Source organism: Pyricularia oryzae, chromosome 5, assembly GCF_000002495.2.
Source record: "Pyricularia oryzae 70-15 chromosome 5, whole genome shotgun sequence".
NCBI classification, from domain to species: Eukaryota; Fungi; Ascomycota; class Sordariomycetes; order Magnaporthales; family Pyriculariaceae; genus Pyricularia; species Pyricularia oryzae.
In genome coordinates, this window is record NC_017852.1 from 2,551,491 (window position 1) to 2,566,238 (window position 14,748).

The window sequence follows — 14,748 nt, forward strand, 5'->3', positions numbered from 1 at the left end:
AGGTCGTTAGGTATGATTTTCTGTAGGGTTGGTTGGTTGATAGCGGTGGTAGCAAGCAGCAGCAACATCACTGCTTCTTCGGCCAAGGTCGTTTCGTACAAGCTGAACCACGGTGAAGCCGGGTGTGGCTAGCCCTTTAGGGACATTCATAGCTCCTCAACCCGGTTATCGGAACATGCTCAGCGGCAGGTAAACTTACTCAATCTTGAACAAGTTGCTTTTGTTTTCACCTGGGTTCTTTATTTCTCCTTTCCCACGTTGTCCGTTTTTTTTTTTTTTTTTTTTTTTTTCTGTCTCCTTCGCCTACTCCGGCTGCGTGCATCTACCCTGGTCATAAACCGCCGCCGATTTACGGATACTAGATATTTCGGCCCAACCATAGCGGAGAAAACAAGTAGAACACACCCGTCCGAAGCAAAAGGAAAACAATTCTACGCAAAAGCAGAAAACCACCTTAGACTCCATTGGGCAACCAGGAAGCCCCGCTGCACACCCATTCGTGAATACCAGTGTGTGCTTGCTTGACTTGGCTGTGCACCATGTATGGTACTTGGCAACTTGGTCCCACAAAACTAAATAAATCGTACCAAAGCTTCGCAATCGGTGTAACGTAGCTGTGGAGCTTTCAAGACGGGTTAGGTGTGTTTGGTTTGTGCTTTGCGTGGTGCAGAGACTAACGAGGCATACTGACTAGTCACACACTCACACACATGCTCACCATAGTTCCCAACTTTGTCGTAATCGTTTACATTTGCCTTTTTTTCCTGCTGCTAAGCTAACGAGAGACATGCTAAAGTATACTAAGTTTAATGTCATCAGAAAACCGTGAACACAGGGTATAGGTACATGTACTACCAACAGACTCCTTACCATTCATTCCCCACCGTGCGTGACCAAAAAAAAAGGGAGAAAAAAGAAACATTGCTTTTGTGAGCGGTACAAAATCTTAAGAAACCGTTGCAGATAAACCATTGCCGCAAAAGGAAAACACTAGACTTTTACTCCTCTCCCCAATGCCCCGGCCGTAGCGTGCGTGTACTGTACTTCAGCCAGGGGCCAGCATGGAGAAGTACATAAACATGAAACACGGCAAGCTACCAAAAAAATCTCTTCCAATCATCGTAACAAGATGTCGTAGGGATGAGCACTGAAGAGTAAATCTCAAGCCCAGAGGTGTGTCGGTCGCCAAGGTTGCGCGTCGCAAATGGCTTCGGGTTTTAGTTGGGGTTCTTCCTCAGGGGGAAGTACAGCTCCGACTTGGGCTCGAGGTTCCAAGACTCTCCGCGGCGCACGTCGATCGAAAAGGCGTTGTCCCACGCAGCCTCGAGATCCTTGGGGATGGCCCAGCCACGACGAGAGTCACGGCAGCGGACCCGGACGAGGTGGCGACGTCCGAATTGCGCTTGAGTGCCATCGTTGGTGAAAGCATCACGGCGGTGCAGAACGGCCATGTTGTTGATGAAGTGAATATCGCCCGGCTGAGTCTTGATGCGCAACTCGACTCGGTGAGCGATCTCCTCGACAAGATCGAGGGCCCTGAGCTGCTCATCCGTCGGGAGTGGCAGTTTCTGGTCGCGAGGGTGAGCCTCGCTGCCAATCAGAGGGGTGCGGCCAAAGTTGACAATAAGCCTTCCCTCATGGTAGAAAATTGCAGGGCGGCGCTCAATCTTGGGAATCGAGAAGGTGAAGGGCGATGCCAAGGCGTTGATCAGTTCCGGATGCTCCGATGCCAGGAGATTGTAAATAGCGTATGCGGAAGCGATGACGCTGCTACCACCTTGGGCAGCCTGGCCACGGGTCAGCCATCCAATGACGTCTCCGTCCTCATCGGTGTGGAATGTCTAATGCAGGTTCATTGTTAGCCATGACAAGGTTTGGTGGGCCTGCTGATCTGATGGGGAAAGCTTTGTTGTTTCATACGATGGCTTTGTTCGAGTGGCGGTGGTGGTTTGCGGCCATCTGGTTTGTCTGGTCCTGAATAACGTGCACTGCATCAAGGTTGTTCAGCATGCTGCTCAAGTAGGAGTGATGGTCCAAAACAAGGAGGCTCACCCAGCATATTTCCCTTGGCATCTTGACGGCCGCGTTGATCGGCAACGTAAGACTGGACACCCAGGTAAATAAGAGTCAGGTCCTCGGTTGTGTATTTCTGGGCATCAAGACCGCGGACGAGGCCGAAGCCTCTGCCTTCGTAGATCTCGGCCGAGACTCCATCGAGGATAGCACCGAGGGCCTTGAGCGGGAATGTGTCTCGGGTAACTTGGTTTCCCTTGAGATCCAAAGCTGTATCGGCAAGCACGGGTTAGCAAAACCAAAATCGCCTCTCCCATGGGCCCCCATGCTGGCAGGAAATGCTGAGGTTCAACTGACACTTGAAGTGCTTGACAGCATCATCGATTTCGGCAATGTCAGCGTCTGTGAGTTGATATGTATAGCTCTCGGCGTTCTTGAAGTCGGCGCCGATCCAGGCAAGGTTGCTGTCCAAGACAGCAGGGAAGCCAGCCGGGAGTTGTCCCTGCTCAGCGGCTGCAGGTGACAGGGTATGGGGAAGGGTAGTCTGAACTGAAGCCATTTTATGTCTTGTGTGTATGTATCGTGACGATCAAGAAAATAGTCCGACAAGAACAGAAGCAGGTGGACAGAGAGAGTCGTCACGGGACTGTATTCGTGTTGAACGAGAAAAGAAAGGTACTTCCGGTTTGATCAGAAGAACAGGAGAAAAGTTGCTAGCAACGATTTGTTGAAGATGGTGGAAAAACTTGACGATGGGAATAGACTGAATTGAGTTTGTTATGTTCTTGTCTTGAAGAAAATCAGAGGGGCCTTCAAAAGCAGCGAGACGCATGAGCTTTTATGTCCCGGTCATGAATTTGATCAAGCCAGGCCATCTATTTGGCCGTCGAAAAAAAACAGCAAAAGGATGGTCCGTCCCTGTTCGTCAACGCTCCTGCTGTGCTTCCGCTGCATGTGGCGGCCGGGGTGTTGAAAAGGCAGAAGTAAAGATGTAATTGTCCGAGAACCAGGAAGGTACGGAGAGTCCTACCCGCGAATGTGGCACGACCACGACAAGGGCCAAGGCAACTGGCAGGAGAGGCCTCTGTGTGTGCCTCCAAAAAAAGAAAGTAGGTAGACGAAAATTAGGCAGGTAGGTATTATCAAAGGGGGTGCACCTAAGAACACAACTTGCAGCAGTAGACGACGCAGTTTGTGGCGGTCGTCAGTTGTCTTGCTTCGCGTCCGTTTATCCTCAGACCTTGTCTGAACGAGGAGGGTTAGCAAATATTGTCGCGTACAACAGGATAACAGATGGACGTATGGATTGATTGATTGTAGATAGTCATGATGAAAGACATTGCTGTAACACCTCTTCATAGAAAAAAAGCGCCGTAACCCGTATGAAGCTATGACTCGACAGGTTTTCTTTCTTTTTTATTTGTCGGGAACGTGACGGATATGCAACTGTAACCCAAAAATCCTCAACACACATACCCGAAGGGAAGGACCGGCCCTCTCCGACACGATAATAAGCGGCTTTGCTACAGGTTTGCAGGCAGGCAGCCCTTTACCGGTCTGAGGGACGGCGGCTACTGCCAGCCGACGATGAAGCCTTGTCCTGGAAAGAGTGGACGAGAAAGAATCTAAGAAGATCGCAGTCCGTGACGAGACAAAATCGCCCCGGTGTGCCCGGTCGACAATGGACACGAGGTGATACTGGCGGTGCACCTTGCCGGACCGATGAGCGGCTCTCCCTCGAGGTGATCTGTGCAGGTACAACAGGTATGTGCTTAACTGGTCAATCGAATTTGGAAAGGCAGCCAAATTAAGGCAGGTAGGTAGGCCTAGTTAGAAGGTAAATATCGGCCGGGCGCATACAGGTACTTGTTGAGCTGCGATGAAGGTCACCCGTCGATGGTGAACGTTATTTGGATTGGAAAGCGTAGGTGGGTTTTAAAATTGTCTAAGGACCGACCCATGGAAGGGGACCCTGATATCGTGAGTGTAACGCAACACATGGAAGGAAAGCCTTTAAGCATCGAGATATATTGCTTTTTCTTCTCATTCTTTTTCATGGAACGGGATCCAACGACCCTCACTCAGCTAGGATTGTGCAGAGTGGAGCGAAAGAGCCCTTGACGGCCGGCTCCCCGGATCTGTGAACCGATCTGATGAGGACTGGCCGTGTCCTCGCTTGGCGATGTAACTGATCCACATAATAGAATATTTTAATACCAGCGAAAGCATGAATGGTCGAGATAGCCAAGACCTTTTTTTTCACTAAGAGGGGCTCAATGCAGGAAATAAAATAAAACGGTGCATGCATGGTGGGTTTTGGCCAGATGATTGTGTGATATGGAGACGAATTAAGAAAGTAGCCTAAAAAAGTTACGGGCGTTATTTCCCGAATGCAGTATAGTGAAGCTCAAGCTAAGAAAGCTATCGAATTTGGAGGGGAAGCAATGGCCGATCAGATAATGCGTCAACACCCAGGTGTTGTTGTGCTACCAGGATTACCGTGGAAGAAAAAAAAACCATAGATAGAAAAAAAAAACCAAAACCAAAAGAGCGCTTGCGATCAGAGGGGTTTCCGGGGTTTGGGGTATTTTTTTTCCCTTTCCCTTCTGCGAGGAGCCTCAGGTGTTCCATCAGACCCCACTATTCCCTTCCGCAAAGGTAACGGGAGCATGGGTTGAATAAGACAACACGACATAAGATAAATGATAATAACAACAGAGAAAAAAAAAAAAAAAGAAAAAAAAAAAGAAGGCTGGCCGAAAACCGGTGCGGTACTCTGTATTGCTTTCATGAAGCGGCTTGCGGTTGACCTCATCCGCCCCATCTCCTACCCCATCCTCTGAATTCTACATGGCTTGGCACGGTAACTAAGGTAAATACAATACCAAATATAAGCCGACTTCCACGGGCTAGATTGCAAGCTGCCGAGGTGGCTATCTTCAAGTCGCGGGTTCCCAGAACCGAATTATTCCCAGGATGTTTGGGGCCAAGCCTGCACAATGCTGGAAAGAGGACAAGAGTGTGGCCGTAGCTATCTGCGCTACTATGGAAGCGTCGATGCGCTGGGTTGCGATTCAAAAACTCGAGGCTCTAAGCTCAAGCTCCATCGAAGCTGATCGGTCGCGTGGCCGTTCATCCTTGCCTACCTGGGCTTGCTGGGTTATTCAGCTAAGTTAGGCGGATGGATAAACGATGGCGCGCTCTCGGCCAGGTGATTCCATTGTTGCAGGGATCAATGTCGTTACGCTGGGTGGCGACAGGTGGAGCAGTTGGCAGCATCCGGATTGCAGCTCGTCGCGACTGTGCGAATGACTGAATCAATCCAACTGTCTATGCGCTTCCCGCGTAATGGAATCATCCCGTCTGCAGCTTTCTTGCAGAGCGGAAGGGGGGAGATGATGACGCGCCGGAGTAACGCTCTCATCGCTGGGCTTTGTTTCATCGCCTTCAGAAGGGCCACTCTCGAGGCATCCAGTTCTGTTCGTACAATTGAGAAATGAAAAAGTATTCATCCTCAATGTCGCTGTTGTGCAGCATGTTCTTCCAATCGCACTCTATGTGGTGCCGCGAGAAACATCATGTTAGCCATTTGGTGCCAAGTCATGCCAAGGCCTCAAAAGCCACCCATGGCAGGAGGTCGCTTATGCCAGACTTACCAGAGTCCTTTGCGTATCTTCGCGTGTACGCAATTAGTGAGGCTCCATCTTCACCCGAGTGTAGGCGAAGATCGTCATCTCTGACATCGCTTGCAAAAATCTTGCTCCCGCCCCTATAATGAGAGTACGCCAGCAATGTGGTTGCTCCTAATCCCATCCAAAAGGTTGTCCTACGTTAGCCTACTCCAAGCATGTTGTGGATGTTGTCATCGAGGGCCAAGCCAAGCCTGACCTAAGCCCCGCCCGCTATGCGTCTCACTTACCCATATAGTACTCCCTGACTTTATCCTCTCTGGCGAACCGCCTCTGCATGCCATGCTTGCGAGCGTAGCCAGCGTCATGCCTGATGACGAGAGCAATGTTGTGCAACAAGATAAAGGTCACCAGGTATGTCGTCAACCACGTCCTGGCCTTGTTTTCTTGCGTCATCTTCTGCAGGAGCTCGAGAGTATCGTGTCGGAATTTGGCTTGGATTTGGTGAATCAGGATCGAGTCGAGCTGTGCGCCCAAAACCGGTGGTAACGGGATTTTGCCACAGAGGGGGCTCGTCTCGTCCATGATGTCTTGCGGCATTCCCAAGGTCTCCTCGCCCACAATCTCGAACGAGTTTGTTGTCAGGCGAATAGACATCCAAAGCTCCAGTGTGCTCTTTAGTAGTTCCTGCTCCTTCTTGTCTACCGCCGGGCTGTTTGCTCTTTTCAAAGCCAGAGCGTAAGTGTTCCAGATGAGAGCCTTGCTAGGCCCAATCACCTTCTTGCACATTTCCCATATCCCATTTCTGATGTACTTATCCAACACGGCCTTGGTTGCGTCCATATCAACCACGGCAAAATGCGGAATGTGGACGGAACGCTTGGTACCGTCAGGGCCGACCCAAGATCTCTCCAACGAATCGCCCGCCTGAGGGACGAATTGCCGCACACGGAGTGCAACTGAGCTTCCTGTAAAACCCTCTGTCACATGGATGGTCCTTGTTTCTAGGGATGCCCAGCTCGAAATATCATCGGCCACCGTGCTATCTTTCCATCTAGATGTCCACTCAAAGCCTCGAACTTGGCCTATCTTTGAGAGAACTATGTTGTTGATCTTGAGCCGTAGACAAGGAAGACGCCAGACTTTGCTCGTATTGGCGACCTTCTTGCACGTTAGACAACAGCCCTTTCTGTCGTTTATGTCGATGTTACACTGCGCAGCGCATTGTTAGCTTCAGGCATGCCACTTAGATGGAAGATGAAGGCGTCATCTCTCTGGGACGGCCTTGCTAAGGAAGGGAGGGTTAATTTATTTACTCTTATTCTCTGCATTCGACATCTAATGCAGCTGCCGACCTTCCTTGTCTCTGCAGTCAAGTCCCGCTCCCCACGATCTTTAAAAGGACCGCGCTTCGCAGGAGGAGCTCTGTGCGTGGTATATACCAACTCAAAGTCCTGGGGCCTGTTGTGAAACTCTATGGGCGCACCGCTACTGTCGACCAGATGTGCCTGGGGGACGTAGGCGGGGAACACATCATATCCCAGAGGCACGTCATCCGCGGCGCCAGTATGGCTGCTTGATGGGGACTGCGTCTCGGGGCTGTTTTGGTAAGCCCTGTAACTAGAAACGTTTTCCATGACATGCGCCGTCGGGTGGAACGGGACAACGGCCGCCGTGTGCTGGTCGTTTGGGGCTGGCCTGGAGTACATCGGATTGATTGCATTTCCCTGGTAGTACATGACTGGCTTGTTTCCGGTTTGCTGGTCGAAGGGTATATGTCGCGGAGATGGCAATGCCGCAAAGGATGCCATGTAATTATTATCAACCATAATAGGCGTGTCAGAAACAACCGGTCCAGCCTGGTTCAAGTGCGTAACAGGTGTGCCACTGTCATAGCCTGTGAGAGGTGTGTTCGGAAGATTGGCAGACGTTGGGGGTGTTCCCATAGAAGTAACTCGCGTTGCCCCGTAGTAGTGAGGTGCACTCGTCACAGGGACATGATGGTCTTCTAATGCATTTAGTTAGCCAAAAGTGTGATTCCCGACACTGGTCTAATGCGAAGCAATGCCATGAAAGTGAATTTCCAACCCACCCTGGCTGTTCTGGTAAGATTCGTTCGAGTCATATGTATGGAAGCCTGCAAAGGCATTAGCTATTCGAGGACCGCTCAGTCCTAGATAACTTGGTGGCTGAGAGGAAGCAGCCATTGCCGCCCAGGAGTAGTGCTCTGAACTGTCGTCTGAGCCCTGCCGGCTCCCCTGCATTGCTTTTACACCACCTCCTAGTCCTGCCCCCTTCTCCGCATACGTTGACGGAGTAGTGGGTTGCGTCTCTACACGTAAACGCTTGTGTCTATGCTTCTCTTGAAGCTCGAATAAGCTTGAGACAGGTACGTCAAGGGTAAGTGCAGCCTGGTTGACAATGCTTGGTGTCTCGGGTGATTCTCGGGTTTGGCCCAATTGTAATAGCTGTGGGACGGGTACTTGCAGAATCCTCGCGGCTTGCTCGAGTATGAATTGGTTGTTATGGGGGTTCATGGCAGGTGCCTGTGTGTTGGGCATCACTGGTGAGGAAGCCGAGCCTTGATAGACTGGCTCTGCAGGCGAGAGGACATGACCATAACCTCGACGTCTTTTGGGCGCAGGGGGACCGTCGTCGTTCTGTCATAGCAAAAGACATGGTTAGTTTCTGGCGGTGGATTTTGCTGCAGTATACCATAGCGATGAGGCAAGGGGCCGATGTGCGCGGATGGTTATCGGTACCATCGGATCAGACCGGTTGGATCCTGGGTGGCAAGATAGATAGTTCACCCAGAAGAAAGAGCAGAAGTATAAGGGCAGCTCCATGACATTCCCCAATCCTCACTTGAATGCATCTGAAGTTTGAGAAGGGAGGGGTAGGCGTATTTGCAGTGTCTGTCGGGTGTAGAGAGCACATGTGATTCCATAGATAGGTAGGCTCGCAACTGACCATTCTGGCTGGGCGCCAAGTATTCCTCGAGTTGAAAGGCATGTTCGGGTTGCTTTGCAGATCATGAGTAAACCTCGCTTCTTCTTCCCAGGGCATGCGCGTACAAGCATGGATAGACGTCGTTGATTCCAGTGTAGACTCGGGCATAAAGTTGCCAAACTCTTGCACCATTGTAGCCATCGGTCTTGGCAGTGCAGACAAAAGCAGAGGATGTCGATGATGACGAGAACGAGTCCTGAAGACCGCGGGAACTAGAAATAAAAGGTTTCGTCGTCGCCGAGAATCTCAGAACCTTGAGGGGTCGATATCCGAGTGGGGGTGGAAAAGTAGTCTCACAAAGTCCAGTCCATGAAGCATGGGGGGCAAGACCCCTTGAACCTAGTGGAGCGCAAACAAAGACCAAACACAAGGTCTGCCAAAGATCTAGTGAAGTCAGTGGCTGGGGGCAAGGACAAAAACTCCGAAGAGGCAGTGGGTATCGACGTGGGTGTTGAAGAGAGTTGGGGATCCTAAATATCGGAGTCGATCAGAGCAAGGAAGGGCACAGCCCACGGTGGATCAAGGCCGTCTTCTCGAAGGCATCAACTCGGCCAGTCCGGCCGGTGTCAGAATGAGAGAAGTGGGTGCCAATGCTTCCCTAGTGTCGTCTGCGTCGCTTCAGAAGTTCAGATCTTTCTGGAGGATGCCCCCTGTAGGGCGGCTAGTGTTTTGTGCGTTTGTCAAAACCAGGCGAGCTCCACTATGTGCTCGAGCCGTCTGCCGGAATGGAGCTGGCCCTTTTTCTTGTTTTTGTTTGTGTTTCGACCTGTTGGTTGTTAGTTCCCGGCTTCTTGTTGGTGCATTGCGACGACGTTGCAATCCCGGACATATCTGCAAGTCCACTTTGTCGCACGGCCCGGCCAAAAGTCTACGTAGACGGGCGGGCGGGCGGGCGGGTGTAGGTATGGATGGATGTGGGTAACGATGGCGGTCAGAAAGAAGATCTAGCCTACCTGGGTACCGTGGGCCTGTATGTAAATATCTGTGGCACAGCTAGAGCATAACGTAGACCGAGGCAGTGAGACGTCCTATAGGTTGTCGGTCGAGTTTGTGCCTTTTATCCCCAGGTTTGGAGAGGATGATCATGCGAGGCGCGATCTCAATTATGAATGAAAATGCGGGCGGTCTGGAAACGGGGACACACACGGCAGATGAGCAAAGCTGGAGATTTGCGGTAGATAAAAGATCGATCCGGCGCGTTGGTCGCGCGCGCCTTCGGTTGACAGAAGAAATATTTCCCTCTTGCTAGTTCTGGAGACAGGCGGGGAAGAAGAAGTAAATAAACAATCCGAGATGGATATGGAGAATAATTAAAAATGATAAGAACCAAAAGAAAAAAAGTATCGACCAGGGTTGCCGTGGAGGGCTGGGATGGATTTAACCTAGACTCAGTGAAAATGCTTCAGAAAAGGTAGAAGGCACATGACGCGCAAACAGCCAGACTGGGGAGCCGGGGGATGAGGATCTTGTACGGGTTGACAGGTCGTCGGACTTTGGAGTTGGGTGCAGGTAGTTTTGGGGCTGTCCCTCTGGATGTAAGGGTTTGGTTTGACCAGTCAGAGTGAGGCGGGCTCGAGGAAGGTGATACGATCAACCAACCTTATGGAACCAAAATGAGAATTTGCACCATCCATTGCCAGGCTGGCAGCATGATCGATGCCATCCATGGCCATGCGATTAAAGAGCACCACCATTTGGCCGGGCCAATTTAACTAACTACCTGCGTACCTAGGTACCTACCTACGTACCTTACCCACTTGCTACCTGCCTCCCCTACCTTAGGCATTGGGCTGGAAAGTGCACACACCCACCACGCAACACAGTAAACAGGTTGGGCTTGGTGAATATAGGCAAATTAAAATATGACTGCGGGCTGATGGTCCTCCACCCTCCTTTGGCAAGCTCCTCACTCGATTTGTCGTAATGTGTGGAACATGAGATTTCGAAGCGAAAGCGAAAGGCTCCGACGCCACTTCTGCGACGCTGAGGGGGAAAAAAACAAGCCATCTCTATGGTAGACAAGACACCTTCGGGTTGCCTTGCCTTGCTGGGCTAGCAAGCCTACTAGGGTGACTTAAGTGGAGAGGCTCCTTACTAGTAGCCAGGCAATGTGGGCACCAATATGCTTGCTTGTTTGTAGTATGCAAGGGAGAAACCGGCATCGCAATGTTCCTAGGCAGCTAACGTACATAGGGTCGTTGTCAAGCTCAAAATAGAGCCTTTTAACGTTGGTTGTATTAGGAACTAGTCTAGTCGTTGGGACCGTAGCGGAGGATCGTGCGCATACCAAAACATAAAAGTGCCACAATTTCTATCAGACTATGGCATAAAATGGGGAAAGTGACCACTTGCCATACCCCCACTGGCTCCCGTTGCCAATCCAAACGCAGTAATCGCTTCGCAAACCAGCCCCGCTTAACCGGAGCCACCCTTGCTTTCAATCGAAGCGCTCCGACGGCCCGAGAGCGCCACGTCAATACAACAATAAGAAAAAGAGCACCGGCCTATTGGTTCCCTTTTGTTATTCGAAGCCTATTCCATTATCTGCGACCGAGCTGTCTTACTGCGTGGGGGCTCTTTTTCTATAGTCTTGGAGATTCAAGTCACACATGACCTAGTAAGCATACTTAGGTACCCAGATAGGTGTTATCAAAACCCTGGCCATCCTCCTTCTGGCCTTGTGAAGTTGTATGCGTACAAAAGGCGGAGCCTAAAGTAGCCCTGTCAGCTAGTGGGAATGGCATGTGCAGGCCAGTGCCGGCGTCAACTTGACAGCTTGGGATTCCCCTGCTAAAAGCCCCTAGAGTACCTGATTAGTGGAGCATGTTCTTCTTTCGAAAGCTTTCCCCCTTTATCCTCGTCTTTTTTTTTTTTTTTTTTTTTCCCCTCTCTCTCTCTTCATGTTCTTCGCTGTTTTAGCGTCTAGACTAGTCTAGATTGATCCTCAAAAGAATTGTATGGAGGCCGTCCTTTATATCATCCCACGGGTTCCCGTTGAACTCGAGGACCTGACCCGGAGTAGCTATGGTCGGCGGACAAAAAAAAAAAAAACTCAATTTGCCCCCAATGGTTTGGTCTTGGCGAGTCATTACAGTGCCATAGATATCGACAACGACCATTACAACAACGACAAAAACAACATAACCAATATTTTTCCTTCACAGAACAGGCCAAACCTGGTGGGGTTTCAAGTGGAAGCATCAAATTTCAGCCGCATCCATGCCGAGATACGTTCAAGCAGAGGAGGTGGCTGTACTGTATCACGTACTTTAGCGCTACTCTCTGTCCTACTCCGTACGGGTTCGCCCATCCCTGTCTCTATGAGATCCCAAATCCAAGGGTAGAATCGATGGTTTGGAATTCCAATCAAAGCTGTAAGCAAAAAAAAAAAAAAAAAAAAAAAAAAAAAAAAAAAAAAAAAAAAAAAAAAAAAAAAAAAACCAGCGGTCTGCAGCTCATGTTCTACCGTAGTTTTGTTTGGGCAAAACGCCGGACTGGCATTATGGACAGCCGCCGATTCTCACCAACCAGTCGAGTGAACAACTCTCGTCGAGTCGCAGTCTTGGTGGATAATTAGAGCTCTACCCGGCACGGGTCGGCGGAGAACCCGGATGGCAGTGAAGCTACCAATCTTTCCCCCAGCAAGCCGCCCACTCTGGTTCTGATTCAGTGGATAACAACATAACCTGGACTCTGACTCCATCTAATGTTGTCCTGAAAATCACTTCCGGATTATCTTGGCCTGAGACAAGGCATGTATAGAACGGTACTTGGCCTCTTTTGTGGCGTGGTCAGAATCTCACGTTTGCCCTTCTTGTCGTTCTCAGAAAGATTTCGAATCGTTCTACCCAGGGCCGATGCACCCTGTTGCTGACAGAATTGGGCAAGAGTATGTGTCAGCAGGCGCGAACTGGTTAACGAAAACCAGGAAATTGAACGGCTTCTTTCTACGCGATCTTCACCCTGGTTGCCACATCCGGCCTAGGTCATCTGGCAGGCTTGCCCAACTGTCTAGCCGAAGTTTGCATCCTTTCGGAGAAAACGCTCACATCTCCCACAGTCTCGGTGTCGAGGTTGGCAGACCATCCAACTTGTGGTGTGACATGTCAAACAAGAACCAGATCGCTGGCAGAGGACAACGAATACACATCTGACCTCCTCTGTGCGCTCTTTTCTTTCGCTGGACGGCAACCGATTGGAAGCCCTCTGCACGTGGGCTCTCGTGATGGCGCAGGCCAGGGTGTCAATGTTGATCACGCGTCAGCCCACGGCTGTCAGCCCGCATAGGTACACTTGGTACAATAGATATGATGCGATTTCTAACCTTGTCACGCAGTGAACCCTAGTCTTCTGGCACCGTTACAGTGCTGGGTGGACTGTGCTTCCGTTGGGTCCTTGGTGCCTGTTAGACGCGGCAATTGCAGCGCGGCATTGGTATGTTCTCTTGTTTTTTTGGTTGTTTCTGCCAGCTGCCAACGACTGTCATGCAGTTGGAAACTTGATTGTATTCATCTGCCATTTTCGAAAAGAAAAGATGGTCGGCACGTCAGTCGCAGGTGCCTGCAGACTGATAGCTATAAAACGTCCTAACCCGGTAAGAGTCTAAAGATAGAGAAGCAAAGCAGCTCCGATTTCGTTTACTTCGTTTGTTAATTAAGAAAAATAAGAGAAGGAAAAAATGTTTCAATTGTCATGTTAGCATCCAGGGACGGCCTTGACGGCTTTTAGGTTCCCAATTGATGGGTGCAGAACATGTGGGGGTGTGGAGTAGCCTGTCATCCATACTACTGTAGAAAAGTAAACCACCGCACGGGCAGGCTGTCTTTGGGCGGACGATCGGTTTGCCTAAACCTAAATCCAAAGTCCGACAATCGTTTTGACTTCAAGTCACATGTACTGTATGTAGTTTATGATAAAATTGAGCATACGCGTCATGTCCAAATTTCAGAACATTGAACTGGGCTCAGTCTTGACTCAGCTCAAATTGTGGCCTGTCAGGCCCGTTCATTTCTGACCTGGTAAGCTACCTTACCTACCTACCTAGGTAGGTGGGTAGGTAGGTACGTACCTGGAGAAGCCAATGTACTCCACCAGTATGTTATTAGGAAATATGTAATTCAGTCCTCTTTTGTTATTACTTGCTGATGGATTCTGTTGATTGCATCACTTGCCACCCTACCTAGAGTGGCAGGTCCCTCCGGCTTTGGTCAGGGATCCGTTGTCTGCACAAAGTCGGCCCTCGAGGAGTTTTGTTCATCACATCCTTATCAGATTGCGGCCTAACAAAATTGTCGTTATCCAGGATTTAATCCATTACAAGCCGGCTTAGCCGACTAGAAGCGCTGAGCCGCCTTCCAGTGGAACAAGCCGATGCTTACCGTACCTACCAACCTCCCTTACCTGCCTCACTAAGCTTACTTGCCTCCAGCTCCCATCCACCTTTTTTCCGTTTGCTGTGCCGCTTGTTGGCGGAAGGGCGGTAGTTGTCAGAAAGGCGGGGGATGTGAGCAATCGAAAAAGATGCAACACATTACCCCAAGCGCGAAATGCTGACCCATGCAGCTTCATCACCTTGCAAAGTGGATGTCAACCAAGACGTACCTGACCCGTACAGGGAATGGCCGGCTTTGTAAGGGCGTCTACGCGCGCGCCCCCGCTTACAGTAGTCTCCCGTGGTATGGGAGCCGACGGCTAATCCAATACATGCGGCGAGGCCGACCTCATATTTCCTCAGGCGCAGCAAGGATAAAACCTTGACTGAAGTTTCCTAAGCAGCCCTGCTGTTTTACCAGCTCACTGATATCATCCAATATGAGTACCTACGTAGGTATACAAACATCCTCTTGGGTATGTTAAGTAAACACTCTAATTAGGTACCATGTACGGTGTTAGGTTTTCATCTGTGCACGTTCACCTCTACTGCATGTGGTAAGCCGGGGCTGGTAGGCTGGGCTTAGGTGCCCACCAATCCACAACGCATGTCAGGTCCAGGTTGTAACCAGCACGCTTACCGTGCAAGGCAGTTGGTGATTTCATTCATTGTTAACCAAGGCACATCAGCGATACCCTAGGCTGATTAATTGACTGAAGTGGCGTG

At 50.3% G+C, this 14,748-nt stretch overlaps 3 protein-coding genes across 3 annotated transcripts; all 3 read right to left on the minus strand.

Moving 5' to 3' along the window:
* Window positions 1-738: 738 nt before the first annotated feature.
* On the minus strand, window positions 739-4,126 carry MGG_11560 (taurine catabolism dioxygenase TauD). The gene is made up of 5 exons (XM_003718468.1): window positions 3,490-4,126; window positions 2,371-3,258; window positions 2,053-2,283; window positions 1,921-1,988; window positions 739-1,841 (listed from the first exon to the last, which is right to left on the minus strand). The coding sequence occupies exons 2-5, from the start codon at window positions 2,570-2,572 to the stop codon at window positions 1,218-1,220; spliced, it is 1,125 nt and encodes a 374-aa protein (XP_003718516.1). The 5' UTR covers window positions 2,573-3,258; window positions 3,490-4,126; the 3' UTR covers window positions 739-1,217.
* A 183-nt stretch (window positions 4,127-4,309) lies between these two features.
* MGG_11561 (uncharacterized protein) lies at window positions 4,310-10,300 on the minus strand. The gene is made up of 7 exons (XM_003718469.1): window positions 9,605-10,300; window positions 8,613-9,417; window positions 7,735-8,302; window positions 6,959-7,650; window positions 5,933-6,854; window positions 5,670-5,816; window positions 4,310-5,567 (listed from the first exon to the last, which is right to left on the minus strand). The coding sequence occupies exons 2-7, from the start codon at window positions 8,790-8,792 to the stop codon at window positions 5,461-5,463; spliced, it is 2,616 nt and encodes an 871-aa protein (XP_003718517.1). The 5' UTR covers window positions 8,793-9,417; window positions 9,605-10,300; the 3' UTR covers window positions 4,310-5,460.
* A 3,676-nt stretch (window positions 10,301-13,976) lies between these two features.
* On the minus strand, window positions 13,977-14,691 carry MGG_17431 (uncharacterized protein; the record flags this gene model as incomplete). The annotated part of the gene is made up of 4 exons (XM_003718470.1): window positions 13,977-14,200; window positions 14,253-14,408; window positions 14,475-14,491; window positions 14,663-14,691. 4 exons carry the CDS (start codon window positions 14,689-14,691, stop codon window positions 13,977-13,979), a joined length of 426 nt encoding a protein of 141 aa, XP_003718518.1.
* Between the last annotated feature and the right edge of the window lie 57 nt (window positions 14,692-14,748).

Excerpts from the sequence above, each read along its gene's own strand:
- MGG_11560 (XM_003718468.1), bottom strand. The coding sequence starts at position 2,572 with ATGGCTTCAGTTCAGACTACCCTTCCCCATACCCTGTCACCTGCAGCC. Across the intron at positions 1,989-2,052 it reads TGCCAAGGGAAATATGCTGG|TGCACGTTATTCAGGACCAG; the intron begins GTGAGCCTCCTT and ends ACCTTGATGCAG. Across the intron at positions 1,842-1,920 it reads GCCACTCGAACAAAGCCATC|ACATTCCACACCGATGAGGA; the intron begins GTATGAAACAAC and ends AACCTGCATTAG.
- MGG_11561 (XM_003718469.1), bottom strand. The coding sequence starts at position 8,792 with ATGGCTACAATGGTGCAAGAGTTTGGCAACTTTATGCCCGAGTCTACA. Across the intron at positions 8,303-8,612 it reads CTTGGCGCCCAGCCAGAATG|AACGACGACGGTCCCCCTGC; the intron begins GTCAGTTGCGAG and ends TTGCTATGACAG. Across the intron at positions 5,568-5,669 it reads AAGATACGCAAAGGACTCTG|AGTGCGATTGGAAGAACATG; the intron begins GTAAGTCTGGCA and ends GGCACCACATAG.